Source organism: Pseudopodoces humilis, chromosome 27, assembly GCF_049639895.1.
Source record: "Pseudopodoces humilis isolate 2021_Gansu_Grassland_sample_001 chromosome 27, ASM4963989v1, whole genome shotgun sequence".
Lineage (NCBI taxonomy): Eukaryota > Metazoa > Chordata > Aves > Passeriformes > Paridae > Pseudopodoces > Pseudopodoces humilis.
In genome coordinates this window covers 4617870-4640650 of record NC_142226.1, presented here as the reverse complement: position 1 = coordinate 4640650, position 22781 = coordinate 4617870, and the positions used below count along the sequence as shown (strand labels likewise).

General features: G+C 47.8%; 3 protein-coding genes and 1 long non-coding RNA gene across 10 annotated transcripts; 2 read left to right on the top strand and 2 right to left on the bottom strand.

Annotated features, from left to right (window-relative positions):
- Window positions 1–6554, top strand: SYNC (syncoilin, intermediate filament protein). Of its 3 annotated transcripts, none has more exons than XM_014258472.2 (4): window positions 1–152; window positions 2467–3739; window positions 4824–4948; window positions 5989–6554. In XM_014258472.2, the coding sequence occupies exons 2-4, from the start codon at window positions 2474–2476 to the stop codon at window positions 6050–6052; spliced, it is 1455 nt and encodes a 484-aa protein (XP_014113947.2). In that variant the 5' UTR covers window positions 1–152; window positions 2467–2473; the 3' UTR covers window positions 6053–6554. The 3 variants fall into 3 exon arrangements, with proteins under 3 accessions (XP_014113947.2, XP_005529879.3, XP_087923586.1); XM_005529822.3 differs by lacking the exon at window positions 1–152 and adding an exon at window positions 1041–1183; XM_088067460.1 differs by lacking the exon at window positions 1–152 and adding an exon at window positions 2050–2152.
- On the bottom strand, window positions 134–1997 carry LOC102114136 (uncharacterized). Its single transcript, XR_001331927.2, has 3 exons — window positions 1869–1997; window positions 1561–1638; window positions 134–211 (listed from the first exon to the last, which is right to left on the bottom strand). It is a non-coding gene; the product is annotated as an uncharacterized LOC102114136 (long non-coding RNA).
- Window positions 6555–6928: 374 nt separating the features above from the next.
- On the bottom strand, window positions 6929–14677 carry RBBP4 (RB binding protein 4, chromatin remodeling factor). 2 transcript variants are annotated; one of them, XM_005529751.2, is made up of 12 exons: window positions 14598–14677; window positions 13375–13522; window positions 12949–13094; window positions 11783–11956; window positions 10986–11101; window positions 10689–10849; window positions 10454–10580; window positions 10276–10353; window positions 9177–9253; window positions 9006–9063; window positions 8801–8911; window positions 6929–8059 (listed from the first exon to the last, which is right to left on the bottom strand). In XM_005529751.2, the coding sequence occupies exons 1-12, from the start codon at window positions 14611–14613 to the stop codon at window positions 7994–7996; spliced, it is 1278 nt and encodes a 425-aa protein (XP_005529808.1). In that variant the 5' UTR covers window positions 14614–14677; the 3' UTR covers window positions 6929–7993. The 2 variants fall into 2 exon arrangements, with proteins under 2 accessions (XP_005529808.1, XP_005529809.1); XM_005529752.2 differs by having other exon boundaries at window positions 13375–13519.
- A 234-nt stretch (window positions 14678–14911) lies between these two features.
- Window positions 14912–21068, top strand: TSLIG1 (tRNA splicing ligase complex subunit 1). Of its 4 annotated transcripts, none has more exons than XM_088067399.1 (8): window positions 14912–15087; window positions 16286–16463; window positions 17719–17743; window positions 18271–18392; window positions 18579–18661; window positions 18920–18972; window positions 19139–19175; window positions 19843–21068. In XM_088067399.1, the coding sequence occupies exons 2-8, from the start codon at window positions 16376–16378 to the stop codon at window positions 19927–19929; spliced, it is 495 nt and encodes a 164-aa protein (XP_087923525.1). In that variant the 5' UTR covers window positions 14912–15087; window positions 16286–16375; the 3' UTR covers window positions 19930–21068. The 4 variants fall into 4 exon arrangements, with proteins under 4 accessions (XP_087923525.1, XP_005529806.1, XP_087923523.1 ...); XM_005529749.3 differs by having other exon boundaries at window positions 14912–15207; XM_088067397.1 differs by lacking the exon at window positions 14912–15087 and adding an exon at window positions 15201–15292.
- The last annotated feature ends 1713 nt before the right edge of the window (window positions 21069–22781 follow it).

Genomic DNA, 22781 nt, shown 5'->3' with positions numbered 1-22781 from the left:
GGCAAGGTGGCGGTGACAGTGACGGGGTGGCAGCGGGCGATGTCGCAGGCTGTGGTGTGCGCTGCTGGGTGCTTTTGGGGCACGTAAACCAGAGACTTCCTTAGAGGCGAGTGCCGACTTCCTGAGCACGGCAGGAGCCAGAGCAGGCAGAGGTAGGCTCGGGGGGCATCACCCCGGGATGGTGCACCCATGCCCAAGTGGAAAAATATAGCTAAAATTGGAATTTTGTATAAATATTTGTTGGTGGTATGACGGACAAAATGTGGGTTTGGGATCCACGGAGTGGGGAGAATGCGGATGGGCACCATGGGAGGGACGAGCCGCGGGTGGACAGAGGTGGGAAACCAAGTGGGTGAGGGCAGTGTCGCTGTTGGACACCCAGGAGTGTGACCGTGACCACCACGGGGCTTTGCAGAGAGAAACGCCACCTTCCCCACCCCCAAAACAGAGAGAACAGGGTGGCAGGGATTGGTTATGGGCGGAAGAGGAAGCAGAGGCTGTGCTCTGCCATTTCTGGGGTTTGTGGGGCGTAGAAAGGACCCCGAGATATTGGTATTTAATCCGTCGATAATCGATACCCGGGGAGAGCAGCACTGTGCTGCCAGCACCCTCACAAATCCCATTCCATCCTCGGGATGAACCAGTGGTATTTGGGGACCACGAGCTGCATCCTCTGGCGTTTCCCCTCCCAGCACAGCCCAACCCCACCGAGGCACCCCATTAACCCCATCCCAGCCCTGACCGGGACCTCGGTGGGATGGGCACCTGCAGATCCAGGGAAGGAGCCACCAGTGGCACCTGCGGATCCAGGGAAGGAGCCACCAGTGGCAGGGGAAGGGGCCGCAAAACCAAGCTCGCCCATAAATCAGGGCTGGGAACAGCCGGGGCGGGATGGGGGCTGCCAGGGCTGCTCCCCGGGGATGCGGGCTGGCTGCAGCCTGTCCCTGCGGCTGCCTCTGCCAGGGATGCAGACAGCCGGGCCTTCCCCGCCCTCCTCCTCCTCCTCCTCCTCCCCGGGGCGGAGGAAGGCAGCGCCCGCAGCTGGCACTGCAGGCGGTGGCCGGGGGAAGCGGCTGCTCCGGAGAGTCTGATTTCCAGCCCTGTTTATTAATAACCCCTCTCCGCCCCATGCTAAGCCCATGTGCAGCGCAGAGCCGGCAGCGCTGGGCTCCAGGGGACGAAGGTAAGAGCCCACCCGGGCCAGCAGGGCTGAGCAGGAGGTGGCCGGGGTCCTCCGGGGGGGTCCCGTGGGTGCGGGATCCTCGGTGAGGTGGGCTCGTGGAGCAGGAGAGGGGGCAGGGATGGGGTGGGGGGGGATCTGAGGTTCAGGATTCCTCAGGAATGATCAGGAAGGTGGGGGAAGGTCCCTCTGGGACACTCAAGACTTCTGGGGGGCGCTGGGATGAGGGGTGGTGGGTGGGAGAGCCCCCCCGCTCCGCTGGGAGGGCAGGACGGCGCCCTCCCGTCCTGCCCGTGCAAAGCGGATCCAAGAACTTTGAAAAACAAGCACTGGCAGCGGGGAGGGCAAGGAAAAAAGGGGCAGAGGGGCCCTTTTCCCACCTTTCCAGGGGCTGCCCCTTCTCCTGCCGCCGGCCGTTGAGTCCGAGGCTGCGATGTGTCAGCAGTGCCGAAAACTGCCTTATTAGGAGAGAAAGTATCGGGGAAAATCAGTTCTTTGCTCAAAGCCGCTGCTCCCAGCCCAGGGCTGCCTGTGAGTGCCAGCCTGTGCTCATTGCTTAGGGAATGACTAGACATGAGCTCAGCGGCGTGGCCGAGAGGTGAGAGCATCCTCCCACCGATCCCACCGGCTCCTCGCAGCAGCAGCAAAAACCCCGGCTCGTCCCCCAGCGTTGTGTTCTCCATCCTACCTCAAAGAGCAGCCGGGAGAATGCGAGAGCGAGGGTTTGGTGGTGGCAGCTGCAGGTGCCGTGGCTGGGGACAATGCCGGGATCGAATGACTCTGCAAAGCTCGGAGCTCGCCGGCTCCTGCTGCAGACGCTGCCGCTTGCCCGGGGCTCTGCGTGTGAGGTTCGCTCCGTCTCAGTCATCCCGGAGCCTGCCTGTGCTTCCAGCCGTGCATTCCCTTGTCGTGAGGTTATGCCACACCGCTAAAATCCCGGCAAGTTTTCCAGGGAGTGCTCGCACGGGTCAGGTCGGTGCCACTGGGGAGGTTGGCCCTAACAACCGGAGCAGCTCTTGGGTTTGGGGTCTGGGTTTGCATCCCTCACTCTTCCTCCATGGCAGTCAGATACTTTAATAGGGTTTTAATAGGGTTTTCTTTCTTTATTTCGGACAGTCTGGACCCAAGTTGTCCCCAGAGGGTTGAGCCCAGCCCTGTGGGTGACATGGGGGTGGTCACAGCAGCAGGGCCATAGCAGGACTCCCCTGGCTCTGGGGTCTCACTGGGTGGGGAGGAAAGGTCCTGTTACACTCATTGCTCTGGTTCACATCCCCTCTCCTTCCCAGGGACCTGATGGCACAGCCTGAGCCCCCTCCAGAGCTGCAGCTGGATGAAGCCGGAGCATCCCCAGCCCCACAGGGAGCAGCTGAAGGAGCTGCTCCACACCCAGAATGTCTTCACACCCCATCGGAGCCAGTGGGGAACAGATCTAAACCACTGCACAGGAGCAGCCCAGACTCCAGCCGGGATCTGCAGGATGCCAGCAGGGATCCTTGCTTGGAGATAAACACACCAAGGACCCAGCTGGATGAGGATGGGGCAGGAGTCCCACTGGATGTGGATGCAGGTGGGACAGGGATCCCACTGGACATGGATGCAGATGGAGTAGAGATTCCACTGGAGGTGGATGCACGTGGGACAGGGATCCCAGCAGATGTGGGTGCAGCAGGAGTCCCGCTGGACGTGGATGAAGGTGGGACAGGGATCCCACTGGCCATGGACACAGACAGGGCAGGGATCCCAGACAATGCAGATGGGGCAGGGGTCCCGCTGGATATGGACACAGAGGGAGCAGGCGGCCCTCTGGATGCCAATGCCACAGAGCACCAGTGCCTGACCCTGGAAGAGCTGGGGAATTATTTCCAGGAGTGCATTGAGATCGTGGAACAGCTGGAGAGGGAGAGGGACAGCCTGATCGCCGAGCTGGCCCAGCTCCGCGAGCCGGCGCTGCAGGAGATCCGCCATGCCCACGAGGAGATCCAGGCAGCCTGCAGGCTGCTGGCCAAGGTGGAGCTGGAGAGGGACAACCTGCGGGATGAGATTCGGCAGATCAAGCAGAAACTCTTCAAGGTGACCAAGGAATGCGTGGCCTGTCAGTACCAGCTGGAGAGCCGCCGGCACGACCTCTCCCAGCACGCCGTCTACCAGGGCGAGCTGGAGAGCCAGGCCGGGCAGCTCTCGGGGGAGCTGTCCCAGCTGAAGGAGACCTGCGAGAAGGAGAAGGAAGTCCTGAGGCAGCGCCTGGAGGCTCCACCCTGCCGGCAGGACAACCTGTACCTCCAGGAGAGCCGCCGGCTTTCCGTGGAGTTCGAGAGCTTCGTGGCAGAGAGCCGGCGGGGGCTGGAGGAGCACTACGAGCCCCAGCTGCTGCGGCTGCTGGAGCGGCGCGAGGCCGGGGCCAAGGCGCTGCAGGAGATGCAGGGAGAGATCCAGGGCATGAAGGAAGCCCTGAGGCCCTTGCAGGGCGAGGTCAGCCGGCTGAGGCTGCAGAACCGCAGCCTGGAGGAGCAGATTGTCCTGGTCAAGCAAAAAAGGGATGAGGAGGTCGGGCAGTACCGGGTATGTGCCCCAAAGGACACTGCTCCATCCTTTTCTGAGGATGGGAGTCGAGCTTTGCATCTAGGGAAATGAGGATGCTGCAGGATTTGCTTGTAGGGCCCAGGGAAGGAGCGGGGTGGATGAGGATGGGGAGGATGTGGAACATCTGGTTGGAATCAAAATCACCCCCCACCCTGGCACGGGCCAGGTGAAACAGCAGGCTTAGGGCAAACCTGTGGTGGGGAAGCTTGGGGCTTCACCCAGCTTGGAAAACTGCTTTCTCCTGGATATATTCACTTGGTTTTGGCCCCTCAGAAATGGCTGCAGGGATGAGGTGGAAGGGATGGGGATTTCCTTCCCAAAGCTCAGCGATGCTGTTGAGCACCATACACTCCCCACAGCTCCTCCGAGCACAGCACTGAGCCAAGACGCTTGGAAAAGCCACTTTTAAATACAGGTGGCTTTTCTTTCAAATCCCTCTCCTGGTGGGGAAGGGTCTCAGCCATGTCCCCACAGCCCCAGGGCCAGGCTGCCTCCTGGGAGGGTTATTTCTGGCTGATCCAGGCATCCCCTCGGCCTGAGGGACAAAGCAATTCAATATCTCCAAGAGCACACTTGGCAAAGAGGCTCCACAATTAATCTCCCCCCTTTCAACGCTCTCTGTTCTCGGCTCGCAGTGGTTTCTGGAAACTGCCATTCCCCTTCCATCACGGCTCCTCCCTGCTGGGATGGGGATCAGAAGCACCAGCACCATGGCTTGTCCTGGATTTTCAGGGTCCCTTGGATCCCTTGTGTGCCTTCACATTGTCCTTTTCCCAAATTCTTTATTTATCTCCTTCTGACTCACAGATTTATACAGCTCTGGCAGCTTCTCAAAACACACACAAAGTTGTTTAGGGGACAAAACCGAGCAGCCAGGAGCTTGGACAGCTAAGGACAAAATATAGCCCAGCCCAAATTCCCACCTTTGTATTAAAACAAAGCTTTTTTTGCAGAGGTTTTTAAAGAGGGCGGTGGGGCAGGGGCAGCCCGGCTGTGCAGGAAGGAAAGTGAGTGGAGCACTGCTGCTCCTCCCTCAGCTCACCCACTCATTTTCTCCCCCCAGGAGCAGGTGGAGGAGCTGGAGGACAGGCTGAAGGAGCTCAAGAACGGGGTCCAGCTCCAGCAGCGCAAGAACCAGGAGCTGGAGGAGCTCAGGACCAGCCTCCATCGGGAGCTCTCCATCTACAAGTGCGTTTGGGTCTCGTCCCTGCGGGGCAGAGGGGCTGGGAGGAGGAAAGGGATGGTGGGGAAGAGTCCAGAGTGGGGTCACACAGCTGGGGGACAGCACAGACTTTTCCTCCTGCTCCCCAGTGGGGCTGCTGGGGCAGGAATTCCAGCTCCTTTACCCAATAGCAGAGGGATTTGCTGGAAACTCCTGCAGAGGAGAGGAGTGGCTTCCCAAGAAGCAGGTGTGGCAACTTAAGTGGTGGTTTCCTTAGGGAGATGTGGAAAGGAGCTGAGGTTTGGCTTTGGGAAGCTGCTGGAGCTGTCCTCTCCTGGTTTCAGTCAGGTCCTCATTGCACATGAATTTCTAAAGCTCCAGAAAATGTCCCTGAGCTTGTGGGTTGTTTTATTCACCCAAGCTGGAGCTGTTGTGTTATTCCAGCCTCAGCTGGAGCCGTTCCTAACCATTTTCTGCAGCCTCACTACTCCTTTAATATCCCTTTTTCCCCTTCTCCACCCAAACCTCTTCATCCAAACACACCACAGGAGGACATTCCCTACCCCAAAGAGTTTTTTTATCCAAGCACAGGGATGAGCTCTCTCAGCCTGGGCTGTCACCAGCCATTCCCAAGGGGACAAACTGCATTTAGGATTCAGCCCTGTCCTTGCAGCCTGGAGTTCTCCTAAATCACAGCCCAACATTTTTTAATCCCAAATACAGCAGAGTCTCTTAACTCCTGGAATCTACAAATGGCCAGCCCTGGAAGTGACACCTTTAAATGAGCTGTCACATTTGCTGCAGGAAGCTCCAAGTGCAAGTCTGAGCTGCCTTTTCCATAACTCCCACAAAAAATGACATTCCCTTCTGTTAAATCCTGTTTGCCAAGGGCTCTGGAAGGCCTGGGCTGGGCCCCCACACTCTCAAGACCGTGGATTGAGCCTCTTGAAGTGTTTCCCAATTCCTTTTTCTTCCATACTATGAAAATAGCTTCTTTTCCTCTTTTCTCCAGCCAAAGCATTGATGTAAATATTCCATAGGCTAAATCTCCTTTCTCCCCTCACAGGAGCTGCTTAGAAATCTACGGCCACCTCTGCAAATCAGAGGAAAAAGCAGAGCAGGACTGTTAGAACCATGGACTTTTCCTCTTTGTAGCAAAAACCCATGGACAGAGGATACAAGGGATGTCTCCTCATGCTGCTTTACCCTGCCTGATGTGCAGCAGCTGCCCGGAGCTGGGAATACCAGACAATCCCTGGGTATTTCCCCAGGTTCTGCTGCTGTTCTTGTAGTAAAAATTGCTTTTCCCCAGAGGAGCAGAGCAAACAATCTTTGTACTGAACAATGGATATGGATGAGGAATAACTGATGGATGTTTTGCTGTGTTTGGGAAAATGTTATCTTGCTCCAGATTGTTTAAGCCTGCACAGAAAGTTATGGAAGCCAGTGTTAGGTGGGGGGTTGACTTTTAAAGTTTACATGCAAGAGAAGCTTTCTCCTTTGAAGAGGATTTTCTTTTGTATTTCAAGAGTTTCTGCTGTACTGGGACGTGCTCCACAGAAATGAGGTGGTGGGGAAGAGGTTTCTACTTCATATCGAGTCTCACACTGAAAATAAAAGGTCAGAGTTTAAGGAGCCTTTTCACTCTCAGAGCTGCGTCACAAAAGCCCAAATTTGTCTGTCAAACTGAGGTGTTTGTATCAAATTCATGCTGCAGGATAACAAAAAACAACTCTGGAAAGGGCTAAAGGCAGAGTTAAAATGCAGACAGCAGCAAGGCTTAAGAGGAAGAACAATTCAGTGAGTTGGTGGCTGCTTGGGGGTTCAAGTGCTCATTAATTTATTTCACAAAGCAGCAGAAATGAGAAGAAATATCCAATTTGATGTCTTAAAAACAAAAAAATATCTCTACCAGCACCCTTACGGACACACATAGGTAGAGACCACATTCTGAAAATACCCTCAACAAAGCACTAAATGCAGAAACAGCACAGAACTCCCCAAACTTTGCAGCATTTACGTAGAAAAACTTTATTCCAACTGAAGGACTTACACATAATTAGTCATGAGGAGATGGCGAGTAAGAGGCTGCTGGTGGCACTGGACACCCGAGTGGAAGACGTGCAGGACCTTGTGGCCAAGGACTAAACTCCTAAAAAATGTAGTTCATAAACATTTCATTTGTTTTCCACCAGCTGCCAAGGCTGTTGAGGGCACCGGGGTCATCCGTTGGTACAAACAAACACCTTTTACAACTTGAGGGCTCCCCCAAGTTTTAAAAACCATTTCACAGAAAGGAAAGAAACATTATGTGAAAACACAGCTCAAGAAACACACAATAGAGCAAAAAACATGGGAGGTGAAGGAGGCTCTGCAGGAATAGCTAACAAATCCAAACCGCTGGCACCCAGCAGGAGAGAGGAAAGGGAAAGGAAGGAAGGAAGGAATGAAAAACCCAGAATTGCCAGGAGAGACCAAAAAAAAATTAAAAAAAAAAAAGAGAGAAATTTCAGTTCAAGTCAGAACTTGCAAGTCTTGTATCTGCAAAGGCAGAAAAAGCCACAAGGTACAGATAACTAAAGGAATTCCAAGGCTTCTGAGTTGTACTGAGGAGGACAAGACCTTCCACACCATTTCTGAGCTGTCAGGAGATTAACACTTGGATCATCTCTGTTGGCTCAAGCCCACTCGGGCAGCTCTGCCAATATAACTTTTGTTTAAATTAGGCAAAAGCCTGTGGCTGGAGCAAGCAAAAGAGAGAGAGAGAAAAAAGAACTAATCCCAAACTTGCTGTGTGATGAAGGTAGTTAAAAAAGGGACAGCCAGACTAATAAAGGAAGCTGCTGTAGGAATTCTGGTCAAGGAGCCACAGCAGGGACCTGGCTGAGGGGGCTGAGCCCTTTTTTTTTGGGTGGTGGGCTCTCAGTGTGTGGGTGGAAAAGCCTGTGATGGGAATCTACAGGAGGATGGCTGAACACAAAGTCTACGTGTGTCTCAAAACCAGTGTTAAGTCAATATCAGGGCTGAGAGGGAAGAGAAGGAAAAGACTAAAAACGGGGAGAAGTTGTCATCTAGGATCCTTGACCTTCTGGATCCACGCTTCCTTCGGGATCTTCATCGTTGTAGATGTTCTCTGCCTGCAAGACAGGGATGGAGACACTGAGGGAACATTTCCAACCCCTCTGGACAGGATTCCATCCCCTGAAAGTTCTGGTCATTTTTTATTTGCAGATATGGATCACCCATCCCTGGTCTCATTAACATTAAAGCAGTAACACAAACAACCTTATCCATAAATCCAGGTCTTAAAAAACGTCCTGTAACAAGGAATCTGCTAAAGGAGAGTCCACTGCAAGACTTATAAAAGTGTTTCAAGTATTTATTTTGTTGATCCTCTACTCAGCAGCACTTTCTAAAAGAACTACACAGAAAACTGCCAAGAACAAAATTTAGAGATAAAAAAACCCCAAACAAACAACTGGGAAAATGGTCTTGTTGAAGGTCAAGATTGGTTTCCAAAACCTTCAACAGCTGGGAATGTAGGGGCCAGCAAACCATTCCTGTTCACCAGCACCCTTTTCATCTTTGGAGAATGAAATCTCAAATATTCTTTAAGACAATAATACAGAAACTTCAATTTCATCCTTGCTTCTCACACACTGTTTTCATTCAAACACAGAAGGGGAAAAATTTCCTTTTTTCTTTTTTTTTTAAACACAAAACATCTCCTGAGTGTTTGGAAACCTTTTTGCTCTGGCCAAAGCTAAAGGGGATTTCAGTGCCCCTTTGAGATTTCAGCAGTGCTACAAACTGGGTAATTCTGAGGCCTGTAAATAAAAGCAGGAATGCTGAAATCCAGGAATTTCAACACAACTTACCATTTGCCAGACTTGCATGATATTATCTTCTGATACAGAACAAATGACCCAGGGCTCATTGGGATTCCAGGAGAAATCTGAGATCTTTGCAGTATGACCACCATGGATAAACTAGGATTGGGGAAACAAAACGTGGAATGGTTTGAAATTTGCACTGCAGGATGAGTAATAGGTGAAAATAATTAATGGGAGTGAAAAAACTCACCAACAGCTCTGGGGGACCATCCTCAGCATCTTCAGGGGATTGCTCCTCTCCAATTTTACTGAAAAAAAAAAAAAAAAAAGGAGGAAGAGAAAAGTTGGGGGTTGGTTTGGGGTTTTCTTTTTGAGGTGTGATACAATTAATCAGTAATATTTTGAGGAATTTTGGATTTACCTCAAGTCCCAAACATTTAGCCTGCGGTCTGTGCCACTGGAGGCCAGGATGGTTTCATTATGGGGAGACCACTGAACCTACAGACAGGAATAAATTTAAAAGTGGGATTTAAGTAACATTCCCAACACTTCATTTTGTACCCTGAAAGCTCTACAAGAACTCAAATTGATAACAACAGAAATATGTGTAAATAACAGTGATAAACAGGAAGAGATGTGAATATTCACAAACAAAAAGAAGACATTTCAGCAAAAAAGTGACACCTGCAACTTTTCCTCTAACAAACACACGTGTTTCCAAGTGCAAACAGCTCCCAAAGGTATTGGCTGCTCCTTATCTTAATAAGAATTGCACAAATAGAACCCATGGATTCCTTTAGCAGTAGGCACAGCTCTCACATGAAAAGAAATCACTGTAATTAAGCTTAACTGCCCAAAAGCTCACATTTATTGCTTCTGCTGGAGATAAAGCTCTCCAGAACACACCACTTATAATAGGATCACAGGATTAGGAAGGAACACAGAATTCTGCACACTAACATGGTATTTCAGGATTCTGTAATTTGATTTAGACATAACACAGTCTGAACTGATAATCCCTCCACAAAAAAAAAAACCTCTACATATTTTTGCTGTGATTAAGGCGTGAGTTGGAGATGGAAATATTTAATCTGCTAAGCAGGTGCTGCCCACGATGTGAACATTCTCTATTTACAGCAGCAAAATCAGCAATTATCTTTTGTCAGAGAGTGTTAAAGCTTCCTGAAGGACCAGGCTGAGGAGATGGAAACACTGCAGCCATTTCCCTGGGCCTCCTGCTTCAATCTGCTGCCATGAATAATTTAATGGACCCTGCACTGCTACCATTTCATCCTTCTGCTGTGGTTAAAGCTCCAGAGCATTTCCCTGATCCTTTTCTTGACTCTCTGTACTGGAGCTCTGTGGCTCCACAACACCACCCAGAAAAGTATAAACAAATAAAAGAACAGAATATGAGTTTTAAGTGCAAAAACATTGTGAAAAAACTACTTTTCTTTTCTAGGCTGCTGAGTAGAACTAAGTATGTGGGGATAAAAGATAAAGACTTTTTTTTTTTATACCTGAAATATTTCATCTTTATGTGATTCAAATGAGTGCAGCTTCAGTTTAAGGTTCCTCAAGTCCCATAGAGCAACAGTCTAGGAAAAAAAAAATATAAAAATATTTTGTTGAAGTAACCAGCATGTGCATCCACCCCAGAAAGTGAGCAAGAACATTCTAAAATCCAGGCAGAAGTACCTTATCAGCTGATCCTGTGGCCAGGATAAACTCACTGTAGGGGTTGAAGGAGAGGCAGTTCACCTCAGCTGTGTGAGCATCCACGGAATGACTGGGTTTGGAGGTGTTGTTTGACCGGGTATCCCAGCTGGGAATGGAAAACATGGAATTAACAAAGGTTTGTATCCCATTTCACTGATTATGGAGATGAGAAAGCTGGAGGGACTGAAACAATTTGTGAATTTCCCCCACTTACATCATGAGCTTCTGATCATCAGCAACAGATCCAAACAGGGATTCATGGAGCAGGTGCCAGGATACATCTTCCACCACCGCTGTGTGTCCTGTGAAGATGGTCTTGGCATCCACCACTTTACCTTCTTTGGGAACAGCACTGATATCCCACAAGCAAATTGTCTTTAAAACAGCAAAAATGTAAAAAGATTACACCTTTAGACTCTCTTTCTCTCCTCCCCCTCAAACCCAGGATGTTTTTGTCCTTCCCAAGGCACAGCAAGTGCAGGCTCACCCCAGCTGTGCTCCAAGTACTCACATGATCATCAGAAGCACTCAGCAAATGCCCGCTGAGGTTTGGGTTCCAGGACAGTCCATATCCCTCCTTCTGGTGCCCACGGAGACGCAGGTCGGGGTTGCACTCCCCAGAAGGGTCTGCAACAAGGCAGGTTAAGGATTCCAGTGCCTGGAATCATTCCCAGCACATCCTGGAATACCTGGCATTAAGTTTATTTGACTTGACTTTAACCTAGTAGCCACCTCCACACTTTGGCCTGAGTTCCAGCTGGAAGGAGGAACAGCAGCTCAGCTGTTACTGCTCAAAATTGTTCAAAAAACTTCAGGGTGTGATTGATGAACTTGATGAAAAACTGCTCAAAAAGCTCCTCCTGAACCCCCAGAAATGTGAGGTGGGATATTTTTCCTCTTCTCATCATCTCCAACTGCACTTTTAAAGCGAGGAAGGCACTTCTGATCATCCCCACAAGTGGCAAAAGGAGTTACTTTAATCTTGATGAGTTCATAGGTAAATGACTTAATATGTTTGCGGGGTATCAGGGGAAAAGCTCGGCTACCCACCAATTCAATCATTTTTTTCAAAAAATCCACCTTCTACCACCTCAAATACCTCACAGTGAGGTGACAAAACAAGCAGAGGAAGTGCAAGAAAAGGTTTCCTTTTCCAAGGCTACATTTGGATACATGTGTTTAAACTTCATACAAAATAACCTCATGAATAAACACCCACTGGGCCCAAAAATCCCAAATAAGGGGCAACCCAGACCATCTTTTAATCTCTTTTTGGGGGATGAGCTGGCTGCTCACAGAAGCACAGACCTGGTTTGGAGGGGTGTTTGGTGTAATCAAAGACCAGGACATCGCTAGAGGGAGTCTTGGTGGCGATGATGCAGGGGTTCTGGGGCATGTAACGGGCTCTGTTCACCTCTCCCTCGTGGTTTATCTTGATTTCAATTTCAATTTTTCCACTTACTGAGCCAAAGCCTCCAAACTCTAGGAATAAAACAGTTGTGAATAATAAGCCAGTTTCAGAACAAGTGACAAAGAGTTGATTCAAGCTTTGCTACCAAGCTCTCAGAACGGACAAAGTTGTGGTAAAAACAAATTGCAATTTTAGGACTGTGATACAACTTGTTAAAGCTCCCTTATCTTTATATATAAAATAACTTAATAGTTCATGAAATTGCAAAATTTGGGTGAAAAGAATGAGTTTTAAATTATTTTAAAATGAATTTAAAATCTTTTCGAGAAATACTAAAATAGAATAGAAACAAGTATTTATTAGATAACCCTGTGTTCATAAATAACTTCAAGAAGCCCAAAGATCAAAATACTCATTGCACAATCCAAACTTCCTGTAAAATGAAGAGCAAACATTGGATCATTAAGGACTTTCACCAGGTGGAAAGACTGATTCAGCCAAGCAAACAGGAGAAATGTCTAACTTGGGGCAGCCATAAAGGTTACAAAGCATCAAATTCAAGTCTGATACATGGAATAAAACAGGATTTCACCCCAGAGGGTGAATCAGCAATCAGGCAGCAGAACTCACAGACAAATGAAGAAATTTTGAAATGTTTGAAAAAGTCTGAATTTTGGAAAGTTTGAAATGTTACATTCCCTTGATATAAAAAAATATTCTTTTACACGAGTTTGTGCAAAAATCTTTCGTGTGACTTCACAAATGTGGTAATAAAAATACCAGTTGAAAGCAGTACATGGGATTTAAGGGCAATTCCTGAGAAACAGGGGAGTTTTCCCACATAAATATTTTTGCAATTAACTCCCACCTTTTGTTTCCATCATTATATTATTAACACATTCAAAAAAACCAGAGTATTTGTCTATTAACAAGGCACCGTTTAGAAACTAATTTTTTTAGAAGTAAAATCTGAATTTTGCTGCCTGAACTTTAGGGAAAGACAAGTTTTCTATTGAGAAAGGAAGGGGAAAATGGTTAAAATCCCTTTTTTTTGAGCTCTTACCTCCTTTCTCACTGTCATAGTGGGAAGCATCAAACTGGGCATCGTCGTTGGGCAGCTGCACACTGGCGATCACCAGGTGGTTTTGTTCATCTGAGGTGTGGGTGCCCAGCACCAACCTGTGGATGCTGAAATCTTTGCCTTCAGGTCTGCAGGGGAAAAGAAAACAGGGATCACAAAATCTCTGTGAGGATGGAGAGGTCCTGGCACAGGAGAAAGTGGCTGCCACATGCCTGGAAGAGTCCAAGGCCAGGTTGGACAGGACTTGGAGCAACCTGGGATAGTGGAAGGTGCCCCTGGATGAGCTTTAAGGTCCCTTCCTGCCCAAACCAGTTTGGGATTCTGCGATCTGAACCTAAAAGTCTCTCAGCACAATCCTGGATTTGCTGTTTATTCTGCTTTAGAAAGAGAACAGAAGGATCCCTTTACCTTGTGACATCAGGAAGCCACTGAGCAGTCAGGCTGGGCCACTCCAGGGCATGAGTCATCACCAAATCGTACAGGAAGGGGGTGTTCTTTTTCCATATTTTATATTCCTCGTTGATCACACGCTCTTCCACTGCATCATCAAAGGCTGCTGAAATATTTTTTTTTTCAATAAATACATACAATTAATTATTTATAAATGTATCTACAGACCTACACAGCACTGTGGGCAGGCAATGGATTATAGTCAAGTACATCAATCACACCCTGGTTTGCTATTTGCTCTATTGGAGTAGTTGCTAAATGGTTAAAAAACCCCCTGTTGCACATGCTCATAATTTTTTTCTGGATATATGGCTAGGAATTAATATTAACTATGTCAAATTTCATCCCTGGAAGTATTCCAGGGCAGGCTGGACAGGGCTTGGAGCAACATGGGATACTGGAAGGTGACCCTGCCACGGCAGGGGTGGAATGGGATGAGTTTAAGGTTCCTTCCAGCCCAATCCATTCTGGGATGATTTGATGATGATGATGATGTTGTTAGAGCAACACATTAAAATTGTGAGACTTAATGCACAGGGAGGCAAAACCCAGATTTGAAATGATGTTTAAAGGCAAAAAATCCAGCAACTGCTGTTTATAACAGACCAGTCTGGGTGCAGCCTCGAACTACTTGTTCCCAAAATCCAGTTTCCCAAGGCTCCTTCTGCTGCCTTGTCGCTCTCAAACACTTTCTCGGCCCATCTGTCACCAGCCTCCGGTGCAGAGGAGAAGGCGACGGGCAGACCTGGGGGAGCTCAGCCTCGGAAAGGAGACATCCCCATGGAACCGGGGGCACGCCCATGGAACCGGAGCTCGCCCATGAAACGGAGGCACTCCCGCCGAACCGGGGCACCCTCAGGGCGGGCGGCAGCGGCCGGTGCCAGCTCTTTGTCTGCCCGCTCCCCTCGCAGGGCAGGGCACGGCCCGGCCCTCCCAGCTTCACAAAGCCCCTCCTGGGGGCACGAGGGCGGGCAGAGGGTCCCGGCCCGAGCCGCTCTCCCCGGTTGGGGCGGCGGGCGCGAGGAGGCAGCGGCGGCCATGACCGGGGGTGGGGGCCCTCAGGCCCCGCCCCCGCGCGCCCCCTGGCGGCACCGCCCCGCTCCCCTCACGCCGTAACGGGGCGGGGGGGGGGCACCCCGCGCCTCACGGCAGAGGCCGCGCCGCCCCTACGGAGCCTTTACCTTCCTTGTCCGCCATGGCGGGGCGGGGGGAGCGCCGCGGCCGCGGGGCGCGGGGCGGGGCGGGCAGAGCGAGGCGGGGGGGGTGTAGCTGCGGCCCCTGCTCCGACCCCTCCGGCCGCGGCTCCGTCTATTGTTTCCTGCCCCCGCTGCGTGCGGCTCCCGGCGCCGCGCACCCCTTCGCGCGCCAACGCCGCCCAATCAGAGCCCGCCGCCGGGAGGTGCCGACCAATCAGCGGAGGGAGGGGGGGCGGGGACGGGGAGCGCGCGGCGGTCACGTGGGACGGCTTCCCCTGGGAGCCGCCATTTTCCGGAGCGCCCCAGCGCGCTCTTAAAGGGGCCGCGCTCCGTGCTGAGGGGCAGCGGGTTCTGGGTCTGCTCCTGATTCCCGATCCTTGTTCCCGGTCCCCGGTTTAGAAGAACCGGTGGCTGAGGCTCTTCTGATCACCACAGCCGTGGGCGGAGCGTACCGGGGCGGGACTGGACCGGGCCGGTGCGTGTGTGGGCCGAGGCCTCCTTCTAGGGCCGCCCTAACACCATCGGGTATCCTCGGCGTGTTATTAATTCTCTGTAATCACGAATATATTCCCTTTTTCCACAATTCAGTGCTGCGGTGAGTTTTAGAGGCGTAATGTTTGCTGGTTCTGGTCGGCTGAGGGTAACTCGGGACCTGACTCTACACAGCTGAGACTTAACAGGTTTAAAATCAAATATCAAAACTATATCTGTGTTTATTCCTCAAGAGATACCCCGAACCCTCAGTTTCAGACTTCTCTTTCCAACACACCTAGATGTTTACCTGAAATTAGAAATTGGAAATCCTGTGTCTTGTTTCTAAGCCTTGGAATAAGAAGCAACTTCTGTGTAAAAGTGATATCTGTAAATTATCTGCATTGTTTAGGGAAGTGTTGGGTTCAGCTGTGGATAAATCTTATAATGCACAAAAATATTAAAGAATGGTTATGATGTTTGGAAATCTGGAGAGAAAAATTAAGTAGCATGAAGTTAATTGGGTTCTTCAGTTTGCGTCAGGTTTTACAAATGAACAGGAAAACAGCAACTTTTGAGATTGGGTGTGAGAACCTGACTTTTAAATGTGGCAGTTGATGACCTTCTTTGGGGTTTTTATTTAAAAGGTTTTATTTAAAAAATGAGCCAGAAAAGGAGCACAGGAAATGCCTTGCACTTGGGTGACAGCTGGATTTGCTACACACAAACTTAGAGGTCTGGAGGTTTAAATGTAATCCTTGACCTAAGAAAACACAACTTTTTTTCCTGAAGAAAAATCTTCTGTAAGGTTATATCAGGGGTTTTGGGGGGGCAGTGGCACTTCAGGTGATACTTCACGTGTCCAATGAGCTGACCACCCTCAAAAGAATTACTGAAAAAATTAAAATTAACCTAAAGCATGGAAGTTTAATTCATTTTACAGCTGTTTCCATCAGGGCTATATTTTATTATTTGTGAATGAATGGAATGCTTAGTGTACACAGGGAAGAAGAAACAATTCCTCCCAGAAAAAGCCAAAGTCCACAATTCCCACAAGGAATATTTTCCCTTGGCTCTCCTGGCTGAACAAACATCACTTCATGGGTGTGGGATTGAATTCCCAACTTCCCCATCCCCCAGTTTCAAAAGAACTGAAAGGACTCGAATTCAGCACTGAGAGGAATCCTCCGTGCTCTGCACAGGTTGAATCACTCCGTGGGGATACCAGGAAGTGAGGGAGAATTCCTGGATCTTCTCCAGCACCAGGAAAGTTTCCTGTGGAGCCCTCAGCGATGGCAGCCGAGGACAGGGATTACAACCTGACTGAGGAGCAGAAAGCTGTGAAAGCCAAGTACCCCCCTCTCTGCAAAAAATATGAATGTGAGTATTTTTAATATTTTTTAGTATTATCGTCTCGCAGTGTGGGTGTGACAGTGCTGTTGTGAGGGCAAGGAAGGTAACAGGAAATACAGAAAGGAGAAACCAATTTTCTTCCTCATGCTTTTCTTGTTACAGGCACTGAAAAAAAAAACAACAAAAAACGATGGAAATCAATTACTTAAGTCTAACCCTGAAAACTTTCCCTCTTGTGAGCCATTTTTCAACCTCTCTTGTAGGAAGAGACATTCAAAAGTGTGCTGGCCTTGCGTGTGGTGTTTTCACTCTACTTAAAGATGATTATCTCTACATTCCCCACCCCTGGAATGTCTCCTAAGAGGATGTGGGTGGCAGCCCAAGGGCCAGCTTAAGGCAGGGGACCGTTCCCTGTCTGTTTTCCATGTCACCAGTATCTGTCTGGATGGATTGTTTCTGTTACCTCTGTTAGAATTTATATTTTTAGGCTGTGTTCAGATCTTTATTTGCTAGAAGTGCAGAAATACGGTGACAGATCACTGCAGCCATGCAGTTTCCATAACTGGAGGAAGTTTTATCCCTCTTCTGCATCTAAAGGAATTTGTTTGCTTTAGAGACCGTTGTTGAGAACCCTTTAATAGTGTGTGGTCTCTTTAAACAGCACCAGGACAATTTTTCAGTTGAAGTCAGCATTTGTTTCACATCCCAACTTAATTCTGCTGGAATTTTGCATTTCTTTCATTCCTCTGAATAAATATAAACTAGGTTCATGTACAGCTGGATATATGTGATGTTAATCATTCTTCATGAGTAAAGTTTGTCTTCTATTTTATATTCCATCCTGTGTTTTAAATTCTTCTCTTTGCATAATAGCTGCTTTTGGGTGTGGACAGGTAGATTTCCTCACTGAGCTAGAAATATTTGCAAATCTCATCCTTTGCATGAATAATTTTCAGTCCTGCAGACTTCAGCATAAACTCCTTACTCTTGGTGGAGGTTTCTTTTTATTGCAGTTAACTTGTGGAAGCCTGTTGGGTTACAAAAGCCAAACCCTGCACTGACATAATCACATTAAACAGGGTTTCTTTTGGGCAGAAATAATCCAAAATTTCACCTGTGCTAAATTTTTCTAATATGCTACAAAATAGACTTATCACATCTGCAGATGAATGCAAAAATGTTTTGTTAGAAAAGCAGATATTTGTGTTATTTTTTTTTTTTTAATCCTCATGTTATAAATACTTTTGGTGACATCATTCCTTTTCTTTTCACTTCCCCTCAGATTTGGATCACACAGCAGACGTGCAGTAAGTGTGGGCAGCTGGGATTTCTCAGGGTGACAAATTGATTATTTTTTACACTGCTTAAAGCCTGGAATAACAGCCAAGGACAGTTTGCAGATGTAACACCTTGTGGAGCTCTGAAATGTCACTCAGTGGGTTCTTTGATAGTGTTCCTGTTTTTGGGACACCACAGAATTATGTTTGGTTTCTTTTTTAGTATTTCTGTGGTGCCTCTGTTATTTGAAAATGTCTTTTGAAATCTCCTTTTAATCTCCCCCTTTTAAACAAAGTTCCTTCTGTGTGGTTTGCTTTTACACACAACAATTAGCCACATTAGGAAAGAGCTTTCTTGGTGTCTGGTAAAACATTTATTTTCCAAGTTCTCTCATGAAACTCTTCTGACAAACTCCTAGAAAAACCAGCTGTTTTTCTCATTCACCTCCTCTGCCTGAATCCCCAAGTTCTGATTGCTCACCTGCATGTGACTTTGGGCTGTTTCTTCTTGTTGTGACCCAGGATTATATTCCAGTGATTATTCCATGTTTTTTTAGGCTCCATGCCTGGGGAGACACGTTGGAAGAAGCCTTTGAGCAGTGTGCCATGGCCATGTTTGGCTACATGACAGACACAAGCACCGTGGAACCCGTGGGTACAGTGGAGGTAGAGGCAGAAGGTGAGGTCAGCTCTTCTTCTGTGGAGAGTTATGAGAGGGAGAAAGGTACCAAAAATCTCAACCTTTACATGTAGCCTTAGTGCAGTTAATTAAAATATAATTAAGCATTGTTATCTGAATCTCCTGTACATCTGAGGTGCTCTTAAAAATGTTTTTGATGAGACAATCTCTGCTTCATCCACACAGGGCATGACCTGTTGTCTCTTCTCTTTCACTTCCTGGATGAGTGGCTGTATAAATTCAGTGCTGATGAGTTTTTTATACCCAGGGTAAGTGTTCTGGTTTCAACTTTTTCCATTTGTAGGACAAAGCTGCTCCTTGATAATCCCAGCTCTAAATGCAATGGTATTTTAGAGGAAAAAGGAACACAAAAAATACAAGGCCAGGCTGGATGTGGCTTAGGGCAAGCTGGGCTGGTGGAAGGTGTCTAAACAGTGGAAAATAACCTTTGTAAGTGGGGTTTACTGAGAAGTTCTGCCTGAAGGTTGAAGGTGTGATTGACACATTTCTCCTCCCACTCTCTGCAGGAAGTGAAAGTGCTTCACATTGACCGAATGCAGTTCAAAATAAGATCAATTGGGTGAGCTTAAGTCATTGTCTGAAAACAGATTGTGGACTTTTCTTGCTTTCTTTGAGGCTTTAAGTGAAAATCTCACTGTTCTGTGCTCATCACTGAAACTAATTATAGCATTTGGTAAATATTACTAAAATTACAACACCTCTCTTCTATTTTTTTGCCTTTACAGGTGGGGAGAAGAGTTCTCTTTAGACAAACACCCACAGGTAGGCAGTGGTTCCTCCATCAAGCTTTTCTACTTTAGAAGGACGAGGTGTGGTGTCCTTTAAATCAGACCTCTGAGTTCTGCAGAGATCAAAATATAAATGTGGCTGAAGTACCACTGAACTCAAGGTCTCACTTTCTGCATGGTTTTGTGAATGTGTCCCTGAAACTGTTGGCCTGAGTGTGACATTGTCTCAGTACTAGCAAAACTCAACAAATTAATTCAATTGGCTTCCTTTTTGTGAGCTTAATAACACAGAAACTCAATCTATATTCAGAATTTATGTATTTGAATTTCACACTACTGGGACAGATTTCTGCTTAGTCAGTTTTTGCTTTTTTCTTCTTTTTTTTCTTTTCCTAAAGAATTGTTAGAAGCAAAATCTGATGTCTTGACCTGTATAATTTTTAGCAAATGTTGATGGTCTGTCAGAGGTAAGAGAAGGAATTTGTGGTATTAAGAGGCAATAAAATAAGGGAAGAGTTTCTTTTTCACTATTTGGCTTGGCTATTAGTGTGGCAACTTCCTTATTCATCAGAACAAATGTAGTTACAGCTTCTTTGGAAAAAAAAATGGATAGCTTTTGAGGAAGGTGACGAGAACTGGGGGTTCTGAACTGGTAAAAATGATATAATTTAGAAAATTTATGGTTTGTGTCTCTTTTCTAGGGCACAGAAGTCAAAGCCATAACTTACTCAGCAATGCAGATCTGTGAAGATGAAAAGCCAGAAGTCTTTGTCATTATTGATATTTAAAGCAAGAGTGTAGTTGAGTGGATATTGGTCATCATCTGGCAAAAACCCCCTAAAACTGTAATCCCTGTGGAAAAAATGAAGGAATTGGCCAGTTAAAATCAGAAATTGAACAGAGTAATTGCAGGGAATGTCAGACTGTTTTCACTGAAACAGAGAATAAGAAGAATTAATTGGGGTTTTGGGGGATATGGAGAAGGTGACGTTTGTACAGGTTGGAAGTCTCCCAGGAATGCTGGCAGTCAGTTTCTAAGGCTGATATGTGCTAGGAGCTGTATGAAATACAGAAATTGGTGGAGCTGATAACTAAAATACTCCATTTTTGCAGCGTGGCAGGAGATAATGTTCATCTAGATTGATTTCATTTGCATATTTCATGTTCTAGTTCTGATAATGATGAGCTGATGTTCCTCCTCCTTATTACACAAATCCAAAATAGCTGCAGTGGCTCAGAAGTAATGTGGGGAAAAAATCTGAGTGTTTAAAATTAGACACCTACAAAATGATGCCAATTAAACCAAGAAACCACCACATCTTTTAAACTACTTAAAAAAGAAGTCATGCCACCAGGTGGTGCTGAATTTCTGTAAATAAATTGCCACATGAAATCCTAAAGCATGTGACTGTACCTGGAATCCTCTTATCACTTATGGTAACTATGATAAGTTGGCAGTTTTGCTGCTGTGGTAGAAGGGAATGGAATGGGATGTCCCAAGTTCTCCCTGGGTTCACTCCCAACTGTATCTTGTGATAACTGAGTGTTTTTTTAAAAGGCATGGTTTGGATCAGCCTAATTGTTTTTTAAAAAGAACAATACAGACAATCCTTAAGCGTCAGAGGATTATGGACTTGATTGAATCAAAATGAATAAAAAATAATCAAAAGTGTGTTTTTTAAAAAAAATCACAGGATGACAAATGTGCATTACCTGCTGTTTTAATTTAATTTAAACATGAGGAGCATAGGCCTGACCTGTTCTGTTAGCATAAATGCTCCAAGTGCCTCACTGTGTTGTCTCATTTTATAAAGTTATCTTAAGTGGTTCTGGTTTTATTTCCATGTTGTAAAGACTGAGGGATAAAACCCCTCTTATTTTTTAAGCAAGCCTCAATGCCAAAATAAAACTTACACTGAAACAATGACTTTGTGAGTGATCTTGACCAGTCTATTCAGATACAAATGAATTACGCTTGTGTTTTGTTCCCCGCTAAGGTGACCAGATATTTTTTATCAGTAAGAATTGCAACATGCAATGTTAGAAAGTAAGAGTGATTTTGACAGCTTGGGGTTTCTTTCTTGTCTGGCAGAGCCCCAAAGGCAATGAGGGCGCGGCCGCCATTGCGGCCCCTCAGAGGCCGCTCCGCATCATCATTGGCTGGCCCAAGTCATGTGACTGCGATCGGCCAATCGGGCGTCGAGTTGAGGTGGCTCTTGTTCTCCACAGCCTGAGGGGAGGAGGGCAGGGGGACACGGACGCTGAGGGTCAGCGGCTGTGGGGACACGGACACTGAGGGGCAGCGGTTGTGGGGACACGGACACTGAGGGTCAGCGGATGTGGGGACACGGACAGTGGCGGTTAGCGGCTGTGGGGACACGGACACTGAGGGTCAGCGGCTGTGGGGACACGGACACTGAGGGTCAGCGGCTGTGGGGACACGGACGCTGAGGGGCAGCGGATGTGGGGACACGGACAATGACGGTCAGCGGCTGTGGGGACACGGACACTGAGGGTCAGCGGCTGTGGGGACACGGACACTGAGGGTCAGCGGCTGTGGGGACACGGACAGTGACGGTCAGCGGCTGTGGGGACACGGACACTGAGGGGCAGCGTTTGTGGGGACACGGACACTGAGGGGCAGCGGTTGTGGGGACATGGACACTGAGGGGCAGCAGGTGGGTCTGTGGCGATATGGGCACAGGCAAAGGGGCAGTGCTGAGAAGATGTGCACAGGGTGAGGGGGTGTGGGGAAATGGGTACAAGTGCTGAGGGGCTGTGGGGAGATGGGTTCTGGGGCTTAGGGACAGTGCTGGACAGTTGAGCAGCATGTGGGGGCTGCGGGGAGTTGAGGGACTGGGGCTGTGAGGAGATGGGCACAGGGGGCTGTGGGGAGGTGGGTGTAGGTAGGAGCTGAAGGCTCCTTTAGCTGGGCTTCCTTTAGCCTAGCTCTCTAAAACATGACAAAATAAATTTATGTAGTTAAATTTTAACTTTGCAGACAAATGCTGAGATGCCCCAAGATCAGTCTTAGGCTATAGTAACACACTGAAGTGCTCTACTTACTGAAATGCTGACTGGAGCTTGCTAGGAAAACATTTGGAATTAATTAAGTGTTATTAATCTATTTTTTTTTATCAGTATTTATTAAGTACTTACTATAAAACAGGCCTTAAATTCACCTTGTTCCATTTGCACAGCTGTGGCAGTGGCAGGTTTCAGCTCACAGTGCTGCTCTCCCAGGGCTTTACAGGAGGCCACTGAGACCTGAAAGTGGGTCATTAAAAGCTACCCTTAGACTGCACACCCTTCTGGGGGTGCCAGAGTATCCTGTTGATGTAGAAGGTTTAAGGATAGAGTGGTGAACTACCTAGAAAATACTTGCACTGGTGGTTATTGAATGTACAAATCTCAAGGAGAACTGAAAAAGGCTAGAGACTGGGAGAGCATTAGGGAATTATTACAGAAGCTTGCCCCTCACTTTTGCCGGGTTTAATGGCAGCTGTTGGAAGCAGAACCTGGATGTGGATCAATATGGCTGTTCTCAAATTCTCTGTGGGGAATTTCTGCTTTCTTGGCAGGAATGTCAGGCTACAGATGCTGCTAACGGGAAAGGAAACACAGCATCAAATGAGACATG